Source organism: Chelonoidis abingdonii, chromosome 2 (assembly GCF_003597395.2).
Source record: "Chelonoidis abingdonii isolate Lonesome George chromosome 2, CheloAbing_2.0, whole genome shotgun sequence".
Lineage (NCBI taxonomy): Eukaryota > Metazoa > Chordata > Testudines > Testudinidae > Chelonoidis > Chelonoidis abingdonii.
This window is the reverse complement of record NC_133770.1, coordinates 98,273,544-98,294,666: the sequence shown is the minus strand read 5'-3', so window position 1 is coordinate 98,294,666 and position 21,123 is coordinate 98,273,544. Positions and strand designations below refer to the sequence as shown.

At 40.8% G+C, this 21,123-nt stretch overlaps 1 protein-coding gene across 3 annotated transcripts in view; it reads right to left on the bottom strand.

Annotated features, from left to right (window-relative positions):
* SUGCT (succinyl-CoA:glutarate-CoA transferase) overlaps positions 1 to 21,123 on the bottom strand; it is a 489,378-nt gene that overhangs the window by 365,854 nt on the left and 102,401 nt on the right. For all 3 annotated transcript variants that reach the window (XM_032793445.2, XM_032793446.2, XM_032793447.2), the window contains one exon: positions 16,256 to 16,351. In XM_032793445.2, coding sequence (XP_032649336.1) covers positions 16,256 to 16,351 — 96 coding nt within the window. The remainder of the gene's footprint in view (positions 1 to 16,255; positions 16,352 to 21,123) is intronic.

Genomic DNA, 21,123 nt, shown 5'->3' with positions numbered 1-21,123 from the left:
TGTTATTTTTCAAGGGTCTGTAACTCTCAAGTGCTTTCCCAGAGTAAAATTTCTGTGGTCAAGAAATTCCTTTGCTAAACCTGTGTTCCTTGCTTACCTACTACATCATCCCCAAAGGAGTTAAAGCAGAAGCCCAGAGAGCCCACAACCTCAGGAAAATTCTGGGGGAGTATATGAAAGTGATTCGGGAGTCTGAAGAAGTCTGAAGCACTGGTTTCAGAGTCTAGGGTGTTTGGACTGCAGAGTCCCATGTTGCAAGGAAGGGAATCAGATAAGAGGTTCTAGACCAGGGATGTTGCCTATAGATCCAGAGGTTAGAGTTGCCAACTTTCTAATCCTAGGAAACTGAACACCCTTGCCCCACCCCCTCCTGAAGCCCCACTCCTGCTCACTCCATCCCTTCTCCTCCGTCGCTTGCTCTCCCCTACCTACACACTCATGCTCATTTTCACTGCAAAGCCCAAATAGGCATATTTATTGTTTTGACAGATGCACTATGCTAATTTCAGGTTTTATTTGCCACAGGACGCTAGAGCTGAAAGCAAAATAGTCAAAACAGGGTAATTTAAAAAAAAAGAAAGAAAATTTCACAAAGGTTTTCATGATTCTTTCCCTCTCCTCTTCCCATTTTTTGTAACCAGCTCCATGTTTTTTGTTCACTGAAGTTATAGTAATTTTTATGGTTATCAATTAATCACAGTTAACTCATGATTAACTGTGATTAAAAAAATTAATCACGATTAACTGCACTGTTAAACAATAGAATACCAATTGAAATTCATTAAATATTTTTGGATATTTTTCTACATTTTCAAATATATTGAAATATATTTCTATTACAACACAGAATACTAAGTGTACAGTGTTCACTTTCTATTATTAATTTATTACTAATATTTTCACTGTAAAAATGATTTAAAATAGTATTTTTCAGTTCACCTCATACAAGTACTGTAGTTCAATCTCTTTATCATGAAAGTGTAACTTACAAATGTAAATTTTTTTTGTTACATAACTGCACTCAAAAACAAAACAGTGTAAAACTTTAGAGCCTACAAGTCCACTCAGTCCTACTTTTTGTTTAGCTAACTGTTAAGACAAACAAGTTTCTTTACATTTATAGGAGATACTGCTGACTGCTACTTATTTACATCACCTGAAAGTGAGAACAGGCATTCGCATGGCACTTTTGTAACTGGTGTTGCAAGGTATTTATGTGCCAGATATGCTAAATATTCATATGCCCGTTCATGCTTTGGCCACTATTCCAGAGGACATGCTTCCATGCTGATGACGCTCGTTAAAAAAAAGTGTGTTAATTAAATTTGTGACTGAACTCCTTAGGGGAGAACTGTATGTCTCCTGTTCTGTTTTACCCACATTCTGCCATATATTTCATGTTATAACAGTCTCAGATGATGACCCAGGGCGTTTGTTTTAAGAACACTTTCACAGCAGATTTAACAAAATGCAAAGAAGGTACCAATGTGAGATTTCTAAGAATAGATACTGCACTTGATCCAAGGTTTAGGAATTTGAAGTCCCTTACAAAATCTGGGCCAGATGGGGCGTGAAGCATGCTTTGGGATGCGTTAAAAGAGCAACACGTCGATACAGAAACTACAGAACCCAAACCACCAAAAAAGAAAATCAACCTTCTGCTGGTGGCATCTGACTCAGATGATGAAAATGAACATGCATCAGTCCGCTCTGCTTTGGATCGTTATTGAGCAGAACCCATCATCAGCATGGACACATCTTCTGGAATGGTGGTTGAAGCATGAAGGGACATATGAATCTTTAGCGAATCTGGCACGTAAATATCTTGCAATGCCAGCTACAATAGTGCCATGTGAATTCCTGTTCTCATTTTCAGATGACATTGTAAACAAGAGGTGGGCAGCATTATCTCCTGCAAATTGTAACCAAACTTTTCTGTTTGAGTGATTGGCTGAAGTAGGACTGAGTGAATTTGTAAGTTCTAAAGTTTTACATTGTTTTATTTTTGAAAGCAGTTATTTTTTGTACATAATCCTACATTTGTAAGTTCAACTTTCATTATAAAGAGATTGCACTACAGTACTTGTATTAGGTGAATTGAAGTATACTATTTCTTTTGTTTTTTACAGTGCAAATATTTGTAATAAAAAATAAAATATAAAGTGAGCATTGTGCACTATGTATTCTGTGTTGTAATTGAAATCAATATATTTAAAAATGTAGAAAACATTCAAAAATACTTAAATAAATGGTATTCTATTATTAACAATGCGATTAATCACGATTAATTTTTTTAACTGCTTGACAGCCCTAGTAATTTTATGTGTGGCATTAGGATCATACATTATCACAGCTGCAATGTGTCCATTAAAGGCCCACTCCTGAAGCACAAATACAAATCCATAGTGCACAACCACACAATCGTACACCTGTGCATATACCTATATAAATAAATCAGTAAGAAACTGACTTCCACACCTAAATGCAGATACACACGTGTATTCATGTGTACACATCTAGCATGCACTAACACATATACGTCCACATTATTTATTATTACAATTGCTGTTTAGTGCCTAGACACTCCAATTAAGATCAGGGCTCCAGGATGGTAGATGCTGGACATACACATGTAAAGAGAGAGTCTGCAGCGAAGAGTTTATAATGTAGCTAGACAAAGGTGAGGAGAAATGTGTTATACATTGGCTCTTCTGCAATTACTAGTGAACGAGTTGGGGGTGCAGCTCCATTCTCAGCACTTGGAAACGGTGATGGAACAACACACAGACACACACACCAGCCGCCCCAAGCCTAGGAGCTGGACATGCTGACTACTTCCCAGGATCCGTGCGGCACAGCAGCTAGCAAGGACCCTGCCAGTCCCACTGTGCTGCACTGCCAACCAGACAGTCAATGGCCCAGTCAGTGGTGCTGACCAGAGCTGCCAGGATTCCTTTTTGACTGGGTCGAAAACCAGACACCTGGTCACCCTACCAGAGCTAAAATGTGATTAGACACTATGCAGACCCGGTTCACTTGGAAGCATGTGGGACTCCTTGAAGGGGTTCAATTGCAACAGATTGGCATCAGTAGAGAGGGGTACTAGGGCAGGATGTAACAACCTCTATACACACCATGGTGAGATTGCTTCTCAAGAAGAGATGGGAGGTTCTGCCACCAGCTGCAACTGCTGTGAGTTTGCTCTAGAACAGGGGTAGGCAACCTATGGCAAGAGTGCCAAAGGCAGCACGCAAGCTGATTTTCAGTGGCACTCACATTGCCCGGGTCCTGGCCACCCATCCGGGGGGCTCTGCATTTTAATTTAATTTTAAATGAAGTTTCTTAAACATTCTGAAACCTTATTTACTTTACATTCAACAATAGTTTAGTTATATATTATAGACTTATAGAAAGAGACCTTCTAAAAAGTTTTAAATGTATTACTGGCATGCAGAACCTTAAATTAGAGTGAATAAATGAAGACACAACACACCACTTCTGAAAGGTTGCCGACCCCTGCTCTAGAATATCTACACAATCCTGTATGAGGACCACACAGAAACTTTGTGATCATCTCTTCTCCATCTCGGAGGTAAAGTTCTTTCTCTAGGAAGTTTCTGTAACTCCTAGATTCAGCTTTTGGGTATGGATCATTTATGTAACAAGAGGTTTAACTTTTACTAAAAATTGTTTGACCAATATGCGCTAACCACACCATGCTGCAGGATGATCCCCTTCCTTCTCCCAGGACGTTTTGCCTTTGAGCACTGCTAACAATGCCTTCAATCAAAGCATGGATGAAAAAACAACCTACTATTTTCCTGGGAGGAATCTTTTGCAGACTTAGGTGACTTCTTATACCACAGTTGGATTATCTTCCAGATCGCATAATAGCTGACGTGTACAGAAGAACAAGTTTTAGGATATTTACTTCAATGGGGCCAGGATTTCAATTCTAGATATTAAGAGGGTCTCAGTGAATATCTGAAATCCTTTTGTGGTCAAGGGTTAGTCTTTACACGCAAATAATCAGGGTAAGGATCTGAATATCTTGATGAAAGAATGACACAGAGTTATACAACTGGATACTCCTAAAAGGACCCCTATTTCTATGCAAAATTACATCAAGTCTGCAAATAAGATCCTTCTTAGTCATGCAGAATCCAGGAGGATGTCTTATGCCTTTGTGTCTTTCATCTTTCTGACCTGCCTCTAAGGAAGGGGATGGAAAAAGAATAAAAAGACCCTGGTACCTGAAAATCAAGATGACAAGCTAGGCAACTGAAATATATGGAGCAAAACCTGGGAAGCTGAGCATTCACAGAACGAGAGGAAACACGTATGTTGAGGATACCTGTTCATTAGGGATGGAAATAATTATGGTTAAGAGACCACATTTTCCTAGGGGAACAAAGTTTGTACTCAGTCCATCTGAGCCTAAAATTTATTTTTAATGTGAAATGGGCAGCTCTAAGAGCAGTGAGGTTTTTCACTGCCCAGAAGAACATTTGAAGAGGAATGAAGGACCGTTGGTCTCCAGTGGTAGTTTAAATAGCCTGCAACTGAATAACTATCTGGACTAGCACAAGGTTGCCTAAGAGAAGCCCTGTACAACTAAGAAGACTTTTCTTGTGTTTTCTAGATCTAGAACACTTATATGTTGCTTTGACCCTAAGCAGGACTTAGAAAAATTCCTCTGACAAATTCTATTCGTACCATACCAAGTCACATCTTTTGTTAGAATAGTCCACTGAGGATCTGAAAAAGAGGTGCCCTTTAACAGAATGAATGTCCAGAACCACCAAAAGGAAGAAAAGTTTACCCAAAGAAGGAAACTTATCGGATTGTCTAAGTTCTGGTCTTTTCTGATTCTGGCTCAAAGTAGTAAGAACGGTAGGGTCACAGGATGGAAGTGATCCCAGAGACGACCAGCTCAAAGCAGAATAGAAAACAGCTACATGGCTGCATTCTCTGGTGAAGCAAGCAATGTTGCACAGTTTGAAACTTCTGAATGATTGACATTACTTTGGTTGTCCTGCCTACAGAGGAAAGCCGTGCCAAGTGTAAAAAACAGATCTTCAGATAAAGTTCTAGGGAGGGGTCTGACATAGATTTAGCTGTGTGCACCTTCTGGAGAGAACTGCCCCAACAAGCTAGTCAATGAAGTAGAGGATTACTTTGATCCCTGTTTCTTGTGGAGTGCGACTACAGTACAATTGACGTGAGTTTTGTAAACTCTCTGAGTTGTAGACATTCCATAGCACAGAACCGGAGATGCAGTTGCCAAGGAAAATGTAGCCATGCTGTTCATTAGACGGCTGGTATATAGCGACAGCTGCTTATTATGCTGATCATAATAGTTTCACTGTTATTTTTGTACACCTTCCATCTGTTTGTTGTATCCATCTGTTGTCTCTCAAAATATACTTAGATTGTGAGCTCTTTGGGGCAGGGACTCTTCTTTTTTGGGTGTTTACAATGCCTAGCACAATGGAGCTCCAATCCCTAACTGGGGCCTCTGAACGTTACTGCAATACAAATATTAATAATTTTGGTCTTGAAGAGTGATCAGAATGCACAAAGAAACAGCTTTCAGATCCATAAAGGGCAAGTAGTTCTGTGAAACAGCAGACAAAATAACTGACCAAACCTAAGGCAGATGGAACATCCTGGAGCTGACACAATGGGTGTGAGCATTCAGAGTGCTCTGAAAATTGATATAGACTGAAAAGGTCCTATGACTCGTCCATCTAAGGTAAATGATCTTACGGGTAGCATCGTAAGGAGCTGCTTGACTGCAACTATGTAGAAAGACAGATGAATGAACAATATGGAGTAAAGGGAAATTGGAGGAAATCTATGTAGTAACTGCTTGTGAAAAATGGATCTTAAACAACAAACTAAAGAGAGAATGCTCCTCTGGATTTAAAAGTGAAACTGTGTTTACTGATTAACAAAGGGTAGTGATCAATGGTTCAATGTCTAGTTGGCAGCTGGTATCAAGTGGAGTGCCCCAAGGGTCTGTCCTGGGGCCAGTTTTGTTCAACTTCTTCATTAATGATCTGCATGATGGAATAGACTGCACTCTCAGCAAGTTCACAGATGACACTAAACTGGGAGGAGAGGTAGGTATGCTGGAGGGTAGGGATCAGATCCAAAGTGACCTAGACAAACTGGAGGATTAGGCCAAAAGAAATCTGATGAGGTTCAACAAGGACAAGTGCAGAGTCCTGCACTTAGGACAGAAGAATCCCACGCACTGCTACAGACTGAGGACCAACTGGCTAAGTGGCAGTTCTGCAGGAAAGGACCTGAGGATTACAGTGGATGAGAAGCTGGATATGAGTCAACAGTGTGCCCTGGTTGCCAAGAAGGCTAACAGCATATTGGGCTGCATTACTAGGAGCATTGCCAGCAGACAGGGCCGGCTCTAGGCACCAGCATTCTAAGCATGTGCTTGGGGCGGCATTGTTCACGGGGTGGCATTCCAGCCCTCTGGGGCCTGTCATAGTATAATTTCTCGATTTGAACCTTAGAGTTCAAATATAGGTATAGCATGAAGTCCCTAAGCTTAATCTCCATCTTAGATCTGATAGGATGCCACCATGGTCAGAATTGATAGGGCCTGACCCCCCCTTTCCCTCTCCTGGTGTCCCCAACCTCCCCTGGGGGGACCTCCAGATAACCTGTTTCTCTTGGAGTCTCAGAGCAGGAGAGATAACCCCTTCCCCCCTCCTTCCCAGGCTACCTCCTGGTCTAAGCTTGCGCGTACCAAGAAATCTGTTTTTCTGCTTCCCAAGAGATAAGCGTTCTATCCCTCAGGACAATTGAGATGCAAAATACCACAGCTTGGCTTTGGCTACTAGAAAAAAGAATCTTCCAAAGTCTTGAAAAAGAAACTTTATATAGAAAAGAGACAATACAGACTACTAACTGCAATAACATTTATACAGGCTCCTACTTAAGAAAATCTGAATAACCCAGTCTGATTTAAAATAGCCATTTAAATAGACCAGCAATACATACATGTAAAACAACACCAAAGCTCCTCATAGCCGAATTACTTTGCTTCCTTGTGTACTCACAGATGTTTAGAGAAGGTTGAAAGCAGGGGTAGTTAGAAGCAAAGCTTGTTTTCTCAACAGCCGAGGAAACAACAAAGACACAGCAATCCACATCTGTACATACAACACAAAGCTCCTCCATAGCCTAATTACTTTTTTCTTTGTACTCAAGACCTTGTTGTAGAATATTTGAGATAAAGATGGATTAGAAGAAAACTTGTTTACCCTAGCCGAGAAAACAAACAAAGACCCGAGTATACAATCCCGCCCCTGACTTTTAACAATCCAGTTCTCTGATGGTCCTCTGTCAGGTGTTTTGGTTCTCTTTGTTCCCCTTTACAGGAAAAGAAAATTAACCCTTACCATACCTATCTACTTATGACAGGGCGGGCCCTTTTTTTTTTTTTTGCTTGCTGGAGCAGCAAAACCTGGAGCCAGCCCTGCCAGCAGATCGAGGGATATTCCCTCTATTCGGCACTGGTGAGGCCACATCTGGAGTACTGCATTCAGTTTGGGCCCCACACTACAAAAAGGCTGTGGACAAATGGAGAGAGTCCAGCAGAGGGCAAACAAAAATTTTAGGGGGCTGGGGCACATGACTTATGAGGAGAAGCTGAGGAACTGGGCTTATTTAGTCTGCAGAAGAGAAGAATGAGGGATTTGATAGCTGCTTTCAACTACCTGAAGGGTGGTCCAAGAGGATGGAGCTTGGCTGTTCTCAGTGGTGGCAGACACAGAACAAGGAGCAATGGTCTCAAGTTGCAACAGGGGAGGTCTAGGTTGGATATTAGGAAACATTGTTTCACTAGGAGGGTGGTGAAGCACTGGAATAGGTTACCTAGGGAGCCGGTGGAATCTCCATCCTTAGAGGTTTTTAAGGACCGGCTTTACAAAGCTTTTGCTGGGATGAGTTAGTTGGGCTTGGTCCTGCTTTGAGCAGGCGGTTGGACTATATGACATCCTGAGGTCTCTTCCAACCCTAATCTTCTATGATTCTATGAAGGTGATTGCAATTGTCTCTATGTGTGTGTGACAGCACCCTGCAACCCTGGCTTCTAATGGTATGTCTAGACTGCGGGTAAGACCAGGGTGAGTAAAACTTAAGTTAGCAGACTGTGGGTTTGTTAACTTAGGGCTTGAGCATCTGCACTCTCGTAACCCCAGGTTAGGAATTGTTGAACCTTGGGTCCCAACATGGGTTTCCACCATCTATACTGCATTATGTGGGCCCAAGTCCAACCACCCATATCCCAGACTTCCTAGTGCCATCTTAAAATGTGGCTGCTCTAGTCCTTTGTTCATGGTTCAGTGAGAGAAAATTTGACTGTCCAGGTGCCAAAAAAAAGCCAGCCCACGGGACTGTGGAATACTTTTGATGGACTCCCAGAGCATGAAGCCAGAAAGACTGCATCTACACTGCAATGCAACAGGGCTTGAACCCTGGGTCCCAGCTGGACTCAGACATGGACCCTCCACCTCGGTGGGATCCTGGGTCCAACCTCTACATTAGCACAATTTGTCTGTAGACAGAAGGATGGTTAGGCTTGAGCCAGAGGTCAAACCCTGGACTTACACTTCACTGTAGACATACTCTTACTGATTCCCTTGCCCTGTAGCAATGAAAAACCACTCTTCTTCCTGGTTTGTACAACGAAAACATAACGATATCTAAAGACAGATTTGGGATGGAAATAAGATCTAGTAGTGAAGGGTTATTTCTTTTGTTTGTTTGTTTTTTAAATTATTTGGGAGATCTTTAAGGACTTAGTCAAATGGTACTCCAGAGACATTTACCAGTAAAGGCATGAACAATGAGCCTATTTTTCACTGAAAGTTTCTCTATGGACAAGGATTTTAGCCAGAGTGCTATGAGTGTTAGAGCTGGAGTAGCCACTGGTCCATTGGAGTGCTGACAAGTATGCTAAAAGGCATCATTTAAATACTTATATCATGCTTCTCTAGATCTCCATCATATCTATCCTGGCAGGTGCTTTGGAGCAAATGACCCAGTGGCAGGCTGCATCTGAGGTGTAATCCAGACAAGACTGAGATAATATTATTGGTTTGGTAAAGCAGCTGGAACCGGCAAAAATCTTATCACCTTGACTGAGGGAGAAAGTTCATACATTTCAACAAAAATTCAAAATCTGGGTGCCTTATTAAGGTCCTTGGTTATTCCTGGCTACTCTGGTAATGTGTGGTTGAGAGCACATTTCCATCTGAGATTGGCTAGAAGAGTGTGCCTTTTCTTTTTGGATACAGCCATTGCTACAATTAGCTGCTTGTTTGCCACTTTGACATTAGATTACCGTAATGCTGATGCTACATCAGGAGGCTATATGACTGTCTAACACACTGACCTACTTCCTTGTATTCCCACATTAGTCTGTCTGTATCCATAATTGTCTCTTGTCTTATTTTTAGACTGTAAGCTCTTTGAGGCAAGCACTGTCTTTTTATTTTCTGTTTGTACAGTGTCTAGCACAATGGGGTCCTGGTCCATAGATAGAGTTTCTAGGTGCTATGGTAACAAAAGATGATAATAATACGCCTCTACCCCGATATAACGCAACCTGATATAACGCAGTAAAGCAGTGCTCCAGGGGGGCGGGGCTGCACACTCCGGCGGATCAAAGCAAGTTCAATAAAACGTGGTTTCACCTATAACACGGTAAGATTTTTTGGCTCCCGAGGACCGCATTATATTGAGGTAGAGGTGTAATAATAATGATACTACATGGTGAAACAATTTGGAAACTGAAGCTAATGCAGAATGCAACTGCCTAAATATTGAAATTTGCTTCATTCAGGGAACACATCACATCAGTGCCCCCGGAACTGCACTGGTTGCCACTAAGTGTGTCAGGATAGAATTTGAGGTTTTGGCTTTAACATATAAAAGCATCAACAGCTTAGAAGAGTGGTGGGCCCATCACGGTAATCTGATTGCGAGCTGTGAAACATTTTGCTGACATTGACCGTCCGCAGGCACAGCCTCCTGCAGCTCGCAGTGGCTCCCATTCCCAGCCAATGGAAGCTGTGGGATGCGGAACGCCATAGGGATGAGCTGGCTGCCGCTTCCCACAGCTCCCTTGGGTCGGGAATGGTGAACTGCGGCCATTGTGATTTGCAAGAGGTCGTGAGTGCAGATGGTACTGTCAGCAAAATGTCTCGCAGCTCACAATCAGATTACCCTGATGGGCCGCAGGTTGCCTACCACTGGCTTAGAACCTGATCACCTGAGAGAGAGTCTCCCTCCATAAAATATTCTTGCAGTTTTGATCAGTGGAGGTGTTCAAATTGGAACCCCATCAGTTTAAACGGGAGAGGGCTCATGGCAAAGAATTCCCCAGGAAGGGCCCTAGCATCTTTTGAATTCACTTTCCTCCTTGGTCCACTAGAGTCTGCATTTTTTAGTCTTCCTGGTACACTGCAAAATGCACCTCATTTTGCAAGCTGTTAAAGTGGATCAAGGGGCAGCAAATGAAGAGTTTGATTATTATTTGGATTGTCCCTGGCTTTATACTAATACTGGAGTGTTGGCAGTGCCATAAGCTTGGTCATTATGTTAATTTTTGTCTGCAATATTGTCACTTCAATAGCTGTGGAGAGACTAGGGTTCCAGATTAGCATTATAAAATCAGTATTTAAACAAACATAATTGAGAGCCTCACTGGCACCTTGAGAGGGACCGTTAGCAGAAGAGGAGCTCAGACAGCCATTCCATAAAGATGCTGGTAGACAGCAAGCCAGATGGAGCTTAGATACTCAAACAGGTCTCAAAAGGAACAGAATAACTGAGGAACCTTAAGGCAACATGTGTTTGCCCTCAAACTGTGCACTTGTATTGGTCACTTGTTGTCTGTGCAAATTATGCAAGTAAAATCCCATCTAGACTGACCAATGCCCACTCAGAAAAAGTGGTAACGTTCTTGCCCTCTGTTTTGTTATAGATTTGTGGCCCAATCTGGGAACTGGGACTTCAAAAATGTTATAGCTCTTGCTATATGATAGCTTATTTTTAATAGGATGTTTAAAACAAATGAACAAAAACCCACAGAAGAAAAAAAAAGTCCAGGAAGGGAGCAAATTTTGGATGCCACCCACTTTTCTACCTAGTTGATCATTAATACAAATTTTTATAAGTAAAAAACATGAAAGGATTCTTTATTCACAACAAGAAATGTAAAATGTAAGCATAGTTTCATTAGATAAAAATGATTTTTGAACCTTAAGAAAAATTTTCAAAATGATATACATTGTTTTAAACATACAACTTTAAAAAAAAATCCAGCTGATATTTCCTACCTCCCAACACCTTTTCTCCCTCTTTGGTAAATGAAAACAAACAAATTAAGTTAATCATTCAGAAGACAGACACGGTATCATAGCTTCCTACTCAGATTTGAACCTTAGCATTCATAAACTGAGAAGCTAGCATGAACCCTCTAAGCTTTTACCAGCTTAGATCTGATATCGCTGCCACCAGCCAAGAATTTCCAGTGTCTTGGCTCACTCTGGTCTCCCCAAAACTTTCCCTGGGGGACCCCAAGACTCAGAGGCTCTGAGTCTTACCACAAAGGGAAATAAACCATTCCCCCCCCCCCCCACCTCTCTCCCACCCAGAATTTCCTCTCTGGGCTAACCTGAGAGTTACTGATGCAACCTCTTTACATCACAATACCAAGAAGCATGTCTCCTCTCTTCCACAAAGAGACAAACCCAAAGACAAGGAAACAGAAAAGATTCTCTCTCTCTCTTCCCCCGTAGCTTCTTCCCGCCCTGGGACACTAGGAGAGTTAAACACAGAGAGCAGTTTTCCCCTCCCCCCTGTCTTTCCTTTCTCCCACCAATTTCCTGGTGGGTCAACTAGAAAAAAAAATCAACAGGTCTAAAAAAGCAAAACTTTTAATAAAAAAAAAGAAAGAAAGAATAGAATAACAGTTCTCTGTAATCTAGATGGTAAGATACAGGGTTTTCAACTTATAGAAAATGAATAAACAATAGAAAAGGGATAAACAGCCTTACCCAAAAACAATACAATTTAAAGTACTTATAGCCAAATACACATAAAGACTCCACCAGCCAGATACACAGATGCAAATACAGCAAAACAATTTAAAAGACTATACTTTTGCTACTTTGTACTTACAACTGGGAAACAGAAGATTAGAAGGACTGGAAATAGACCCCTCATAGCTGAGAGAGCACAGAACAGACAAAAACCCAAGACCAAGAAAAAAAACCCAAATTCCCTCCCTTAAGCTTTGAAAAATCCGGTTTCCTGATTGGTCCTCTTGTCAGGTGTTTGGTTCTCTTTGTTAACCCTTTACAGGTGAAAGAAACATTAACCCTTAGCTATCTGTTTATGACACACGGTTTCTTGTAAGGCTCTAAAAACCTCTGGGTCAAATCATGTGAGGACTGGGCCCTTTATTTGCAGCTTTGGGGGTACCTGTGGTTTTAAAAACCTCTCGCTGCCTGAAGAACTATCTTGTCCTTAATAGAGACCATTTTGCCTTTTGAACTACAGGAGCATTTCTATCAACATCCAAATCTCAATAGTGGCTGAAGGGAGCCGTGTGAGCTAATGCTCTGAAATTTAACGTAGCATGCCTTTCCTTTTCACCTCTATTTCCTATATTATATCCATCAAGACCTACCAGATATTTCCCAATCAAACTACTCCTAATGATAAAACATGCTTAGAAGAGAAAAGCTAAGCCTCTCGCTTCTTTAGCTCCCAGGTATAATTTTGTGTATGCTAATGAGCACTGTCGTTAATAAGTGAATCATTCAATTGTATTGAACTGAACTATGAAGAAATGTATAACAACCTTGTGTTTGAGAATTAGAATAGAAGACCATACATTATAACACAATTTTGTCTGTTCATATACTATAACTGGGAAAGGTTGTTTTTTTTAAACAATACACGAGGTCAAATTATGGCCTGGGTTACAATTCAGAACCCTTCTGAATGAAGTAGGATTGCATAGGCATACTCAAGAGTAAAATTTGGCCCTGTACATAGAAATAAACAAATCACTGACAAAGAATACCCTGGCCAAAATCATGAGATTTCAGGTTAATGAAACAGGAATCAAGACGACACTTGATACACACAGCTGAATGCATTCAACAAAGAAGCCCTAGAATACACAGACATCAATTAATAAAAGTACACTTGCTAATTACATGCATGTTCAAATGTTCTAATTAAATACTGCTTGCTTTGGTCAATACTGTGATGTGACTGTGGTCAGAATTCTGTCACGCACAGAGATGCAGATGTTATAAATTGTTTACATTTTGGCTTTTTAAAATCCTCAACATCTGTTGAAAGAGAGACTCCCAAGGTTACCTAATCTGCCATGATTTAACAACATTTTGACATTTTTAAAGTACTGAGGCAAACTCCACATCACTTCAAACTTGTAATTTACTGCCTGTCTGAAGACTCATATATGCCAAATTTTAAAAAAAGTCCACTGTCCCAAGGAAAAAAAAATAAAATAGATTTTCTGAAACAGAATGAAATTTTCTGAAATGGGCTTTTTATTATTTGACCAAGTTATATTTAATTAGCTTTCTCTGGAAGGATTAACATTTTAAAACTTTGCATATTATTCTAGGAAATGAAAGGCAATATTTCTAATAGTTAAGACTGGGAACCAAAAATCCAGGTTCTGGCGTTCTATTCCAAGCTCTGTTCTAATTACCTGTGTAATCTGGGTCACTTAACCTCCCTGTGTCTCAGGGTATCCATCTGTAAATAATATGCAATAAAATTTACCTCATAGCAGTGCTGAGAAGCATAATTAATCAATATTTCTAAAGCACTTTGAAATCCTTGGATGGAAGAAGCCATATAAATGGAAAGGAAAGTTCTAGACAGTAGCAAAGAATCCTGTGGCACTTTATAGACTAACAGACATTTTGGAGCATGAGCTTTCGTGGGTGAAAGTTGCATCTGACGAAGTGGGTATTCACCCATGAAAGCTCATGCTCCAAAATGTCTGTAAGTCTATAAGGTGCCACAGGTTTATTTGCTGCTTTTACAGATCCAGACTAACGTGGCTACCCCTCTGATACCTTCTAGAAAGTAAAAATTTTCATAGTTCACTAATGGAAAGTTAGCAGATGATCCATCCAAAGCACTGTAAAACCACAGCACTCCCACCATAAATTACTAGCTCAAAAAACACAGAACTCTAATTAGATTAAGATTTCTTATAATATTATAATATTTATAATTATACAGTCAATCCACAAGAACATTCTCCAAATACTTTTTAAAAATTGAAAGTAGACCAGAATATAACTCTTCCACTAACATTTTAGACTAGATTTAAACAGAATCCATATTTATCCTATGATCACTGCATCCTAAATAGATTAACTCTGTGCCATAAGTGAAGAGGGATAATGAAACTTCCCTTAAGTCTTTATGCTCTGCAGCCATGTTTGTGTGTTTCTTTTTCAAGATTTCAGTTAGGTTTTGGTTGTGCAAAAGCAAGAGCAAAACTAAGTGAATGGATCCAAGTATCCTAGCTCAGGAGAGTAAAGAAAATGTTTTAGGTAGTCAGGTTTTGGTTTTACTTAAGTAAACCCAGTGTCGTTTGGATTGGGGTTTTGTTTTTAACTGCTACCCCCTTGAACCCAAGTAGCTTGAGTTTTGCAGGTTTTTTCCCAGTTAGGAGGAGAAAACGATGATGGAGTCAAGTGTTTCTTTGATGTAATACTTTTTATTTTAAAAGAATGTACAAAGTCCTGTTTTCCTGAACACAAAAGAAATCAAAGAACAAAAGAGCATTTCTTTACTCATGGCTCCAAGCCCGTTTTCACCAGAACTCTACCCAAAAGCTCCCTCTCTTAGCTTTTCTCAGGGCCATGCTCCCAGTGCTCGTTCAGGCTGCATCTGATGCTACCTTGTCTCTCAGCATCTCTGCTCTTTCTACCATTCCTCTCACAGACATACCACCTTCACAATAGCCAGCAAAACCTCTCCACCCATCTTTGCCTTGCACATGCCTTTGTTTTAGGCTGTGATATATGCCCGTCTTTAGGAATGGAGGCCTCTACTATTTCAGCTACATGGTTACCTAAAGGAGCTTATTGGCTTCTTACAGCTATCCTAAATGAAGGGTGGTAGTTACACTCCCCAGTATCGATGAGGTTTAACCCAACACATAGCAAAATGAACTGAAGTTCAGAAGAGGCTGGATCAAAAGTTACCGTTTTGGCCTAGCTCTATAAAATACAGATGGATGCACTAATGCTGCACTGATATATAGATAGGTTGATTTATCCATAAAAAAAAATCCCTGTATTTCTATTTTTAAATTTTCCATTTGCAGTGGATGAGTGCAGGGAAAAGCTTACCATTCAAGCCCACACAAGCACTCAGTGTATCTAGTCACACTTTAAACACAGAATTTGTTAGCAGACAGCAGATCCTTTTTATTAAATTTAAGTGCTGATCTTCACATTAGTACTGCCACCAAGACAACTAAACGATCTGCTACCAAATGGTTATTCTGTGATTACTGGCAGAGTTCTCAGCACTGGACCAATGCAATTCTTAAAAAGATCAGAGTGTGGTCCTTTATGTAAATGGCATCATGTTACTCCAAGTATCTTCAACCACTAGCAAAATACCAGCAGCTTCTGAACTCCAAAAATGCCACATACGGGCTTTTATTCCTCTTCCTCCACCCCCTCAAAACATACACATGAGAAGCTGTTAGCAAAGTCAGTGGAAGCTACCTAAATGTTGTGGGACCTTTGGACCACCCTAACCCATTCATATCACTCAAACAGAGTCACAAGGAAAAGATACTGGCATTCAGTGGTGATAAAGTTTGGTTCAATAATTAGCATGCAATACAAATCTTTTTTTTTCTTTTAAATAGCTGTACTCAGTGCCTCTCTCGGGTGAAAAACAATCACGCTTTAAAGTCATATAATTTCAGCAAACACCTCTGATCTTTTTTAGTGTCCTGTTAACTAATCTACCACTGATGAAGAAATATGCAAAATCTAAAATGAACAACAAAGCCTTGTTCTAGCCTGATGCTGATGCATCACAGAATACTGTAGGTCACACCAAGAATAAATCATTTCCCAATACCATATTATACAAAACCACAGATTACAAGTACAAAATACATCTTCTGTTATCTGCTTACCTGATAAGGAACAATACTGCCATGAGCAGTACCCCACCGCTTTGCTTCCATTTTGCAATTAAGATAATTAGCTGCTATATGGGTAAGACATGCAACCTGCAAGAAGAGATAAAGGACAAATATTCAGGGAGACATCAAACTTTCCTGGCATTTTCAGCCTGTCAGACAACTGTCATCTTACTTTAATTGACATTTTTTATAGATTCCATATATCCAATAGTATGACTTGTGTGAGTAAGTGCTACTCAATGAACAGGCAAAGTAACCAGTGTCCACTAATTCTAATCAACAACAGTTGGCGCTTCTATAGCACTTCAAAGTAATATAAAAGCCTGGGCAAACTAAGCACCACACAACCCTGTAAGGTCAGGAAGTATTATGACTTTTACAGCATGATCAACTGAGGCAAAGAAAGCTGCAATGACTTCCCCAACGCCAGACAGGAAACAGTGACGGAGCTCGGAACAAAACCCACATTTCCTGACTCTCATTCCTATGCCTAAGTCACAAAACTATCCTTCCCCTATCACAGGATTATCCTTTTCTCTTCCCCAACCTTCTCCTTCTACTATACAGGCTAAGCCACAGAAGATATTTCAGGATTCTACCACTCACCACATGAGCTGTAATATTAATTATGCAGCAAACCTCAATAAATCATTTGCCATCGGATGATGAGGAGATTTATCAAGTTGTTACTCAAAGAGAAAGTTGAAAAATATGGCATGCTAATTTTAGTGACCAGAGTCTGAGGGGGTGAATCTGAAAGTAATCTGCACTTTATAACATCAAATGTGTATTTTAGTGGGGAGGGGGGAGAAGGTTAACATCTATGACATGGTCATGCCTGAAAATCAGAGGTTCGTTTGCAATTAATGGCATATTTGACACTAATTGGAAGAACGCAGGATGTGACTATTAAGTTTGTAACTATATGTCTGCAATCCAAACAATACGTTAGAACATTACTTTCATCAAGGTAATGTGAAGGCTATGTAATTTTAGACTAACTTTTTCAAAAAATACTCTTTAAATTACTACTACTGAGTCATTTTAACAGCAACTGTTTATTTTAGACAATAGAGCATAATATTCTTTGGGCCAAATTCTGATTTTCTTCAGATTTCTTCCCCAGATGTGTGCAAATTAACACTGTTTTCAAAATGGCGATAGATATTTTGAATCTGTATTCCAATGACAACAAGCCCTCTGCAACTACGCATACAAATTACAGCTAAGAGAAGCAACAGGAAGGGTGTGTAAAAGGGTTGCAAATGGATTGGTATAATCTGCACTAAAGTACATAGCCCATGGTATTTACCTCAAGCTCCACCCAATATAGTGTTATGTAATACCATGAATTATAGAGTGCCTGGAAGCAAGATGCCACAACTCTCTCCACAGTTACCCTTCTAGTTGCCTCTTTTCCCACACACCCTGAAAGGACAGCTAGTATTTGTCCTTTTACATTTAAAGAGAGAAGCAACAGAATGATGAAATTGCAGCCTAGGCGAGACACGCAGTCCTAATTCGTTCATAATGCAGCCCAGCAGAAAACACAGGAAAATACAAACTGGCTGAGTGTTCAGTTACCCGTCAAAAAGCTTTGGTCACCCACATAAATCCAGCTACAAATACAATACAATTTCTATACATTTTCTAAAATACTGTGTTTTTATTATCCATGTGCCGTCCAGAAAGGATACCATAACTAGATTTCAGCTGCAACGTACTATATCTGACTGTGACCTTGACACATCTAAAAGGTAACCGAAACCTAGCAGTATTTCAACAGGGGACACCCTCCTCCTCCATGGAAAACCTAGGTGATGCATGAATTAACACTGGTGATTCAGTAGGTGGTACTCTCTTCCCTCTGGTTCACAACTCATATCCCAACAACATGTGAAGAAACACTGTGTTGTTACAAGTGTCTTTTGGATGAGACATAAAACCGATGTTCTGAGGACTTGTGAAAAGTAGGTATTTTAGCCCCAGTATCCTGGGCATTTTCCAATTTCCGTAGCAAAATTCCACCTACAACTGCAAATGATTATGGAATTCTTGCCTTATTCCTGTCCCAAAGTATTTTGTTCTGTTATGGTACAAAGTTAGACTTTTGCAGTGTTTCACCCTGAGAGGTGTCTGCATTTCAGTTGTAGGTGAGATGTATAATACGGGCCATGACAATTAAGCTTGCAACCAAGATTTATTTTACACACACACACACACACACACACACACACACACACTTAACTTCTTACAGGACTAACATTTCCCTCTGGAAACTATTTTGTTGAATTCTACATAGGACATTGTGGGTTAAATCCTGGCCCTGCTGAAGGCATTGAGGATTCTGCCTTTGACTTTAATGGGGCCAGGATTTCAATTCCCCCTCACCCCTAATATCAGTTTCATAGAACAAATATTTTTCAAGTATTGGAAGTTACAAAAGAGAGAGACAGCGCTTTTAAAAAAATTTACAGTGTCTTCCAATTTTTCCCAGTCACCCTTTACAGGTTAGTAGCAATTGGCTTTTAACATAGTGAATGCCAGTGAAAATGAGGTAAGATCAGAGGCTAAAACAGGGAAAGAACAAGTTTAAAATGATTAGACAAGTTAGACGTCTTCAAGTCACCAGGACCTGATGAAATGCATCCTAGAATATTCAAGGAGCTGACTGAGGAGAGATCTGAGCCATTAGCAATTATCTTTGAAAAGTCATGGAAAACAGGAGAGATTCCAAAGGACCAGAAAAGGGCAAATAGGGTGCCAAACTATAAAAAGGGGAGTAAGGACAACCCGGGCAATTACAGATCAGTCAGTTTAACTTCTGCACCTAGAAAGATAATAATTAAGTAACCAATTTGCAAAATAACTAGAAGATAATAAGGTGATAAGTAACAATCAGCACAGATTTGTCAAGAATAAATCACGTCAAACCAATCTAATAGCTTTTTTTTTTGACAGGGATAGGAGCCTTGTGGGTAGGAGCGAAGCAGTATAGATGTGGTATACTTGACTTTAGTAAAGCTTTTGATACTGTCTTGCATGACTATCTCATAAACAAACTGGGGAAATACAACCTATATGGAGCTACTATAAGACGGGTGCATAACTGGTTGAAAAACAATTCCCAGAGACTAGTTATCAGTGGTGCACAGTTAAGCTAGAAGGGCATAATGAGTGATGTCCCGCAGGGATCATTTCTGGGTCAAGTTCTGTTCAATACCTTCATCAAGGATTTAGATAATGGCATAGAGAGTATACTTATAAAGTCTGTGGATGATACCAAGCTAGGAGGGGTTGCAAGAGCTTTGGAGCATAGGATTAAAATTCAAAATGATCTGGACAAACTGAAGAAATGGTCTGAAGTAAATAGGATGAAATTCAATAAGGACAAATGCAAAGTACTCCACTTTGCAGGAAACAATCAGTTGTACACATACAAAATGGGAAATAACTGCCTAGGGAAGAGTATAGTAGAAAGGGATCTGGGGGTCATAGTGGATCACAAGCTAAATATGAGTCAACAGTGTAACACTGTTGCCAAAAAAGCAAACATCATTCTGGGATGTATTAGCAGGAGTGTTGTAAGCAAGACATGAAATAATTCTTCCTCTCTACTCTGCGCTGATTAGGCCATAACTGGAATACTGTGTCCAGTTCTGGGTGCCACATTTCAGGAAAGATGTGGACAAACTGAATAAAGTCCAGAGAAGAGCAATAAAAATGATTAAAGGTCTAGAAAACATGATCTATGAGGGAAGACTCAAAAAATTGGGTTTGTTTAGTCTGGAGAAAAGAAGACTGAGAGGGGACATAACAGTTTTCAAGTACATAAAGGGTTGTTACAAGCAGGAAGGAGGTAAATTATTCTCATTAACTTCTGAGGATAAAACAAGAAGCAATGGGCTTAATTTGCAGCAAGGGAGGTTTAGGTTGGACATTTGAGGAAAAATTTCCCAACTGTCAGGTAGTTAAGCACTGGAATAAGTTGCCTAGGGAGGTTGTGAAATCTTAAAAATCTCCAGTGACAGAGAAACACCTCTCAGGAATGGTCTAGTTCTTCTTCGAGTGTTTGTTCATGTCGATTCCAACCAGGTGTGCCATTTGTAAGACCTTTCGGCCCAGGACTTTAACAGACAGAGAGCAGCACCTGAAGGTCCTGTTGATGGAGGCCGCACTCTGCCCCCAGTCCGACCCTGGATCGACGGACCCTGCGCAGAGTACCTCCTCCTTGGTGCAGAGCGCTCTGGCACCATCAGCATGAGCACTGGTGCTGGATAAGGATAAGGATTCATATACCATCCCAACTCCACTCGCAGCTCACATGCCGCATCCAGGCACTGTTCACAATAGCCGGGGCCACAAAAGAAGAGGAGGCTGGAGAGGGGTCACTGTCTCCCTGCTAGGCCTTAGGAGCCTGCTGCTGTTAGACCTGAGTTGGGCCACACTAATGCTGCTCCACCAGTGATGGTTGCACCCATCTCCTGCCCCTACAGAAGAGCGGTTGAATCCGGACCCTCCTTGCTCGCTGAGGCCGAGCCGTGAGCTGCAGCTCCCTTCAACACTGGAAGCATCTGAAGCAGCCCAAGAACTGCTTCACCTCATGGCACCATTCTTTCCTCCCAGACAGGACAGGTCATCAGCACCAGTCCTTCCCCAGGCTCCTTCAAGGGGAAAGGCCACTATGAGGGCCTTCCCATCTCTGACCCCAGCATGCCACTCCCTGGCACAAAGCACACCCAGCAGCCAAGCCAACCCCCGAGCCACTGGTGCGAAAGCTCGTTGCCTAGAAGTACCGCTCCCTCATGGTCATCATTTTCAGACACCTCACAGTCAGAGTTGGGCTCCTATCTGTCCCG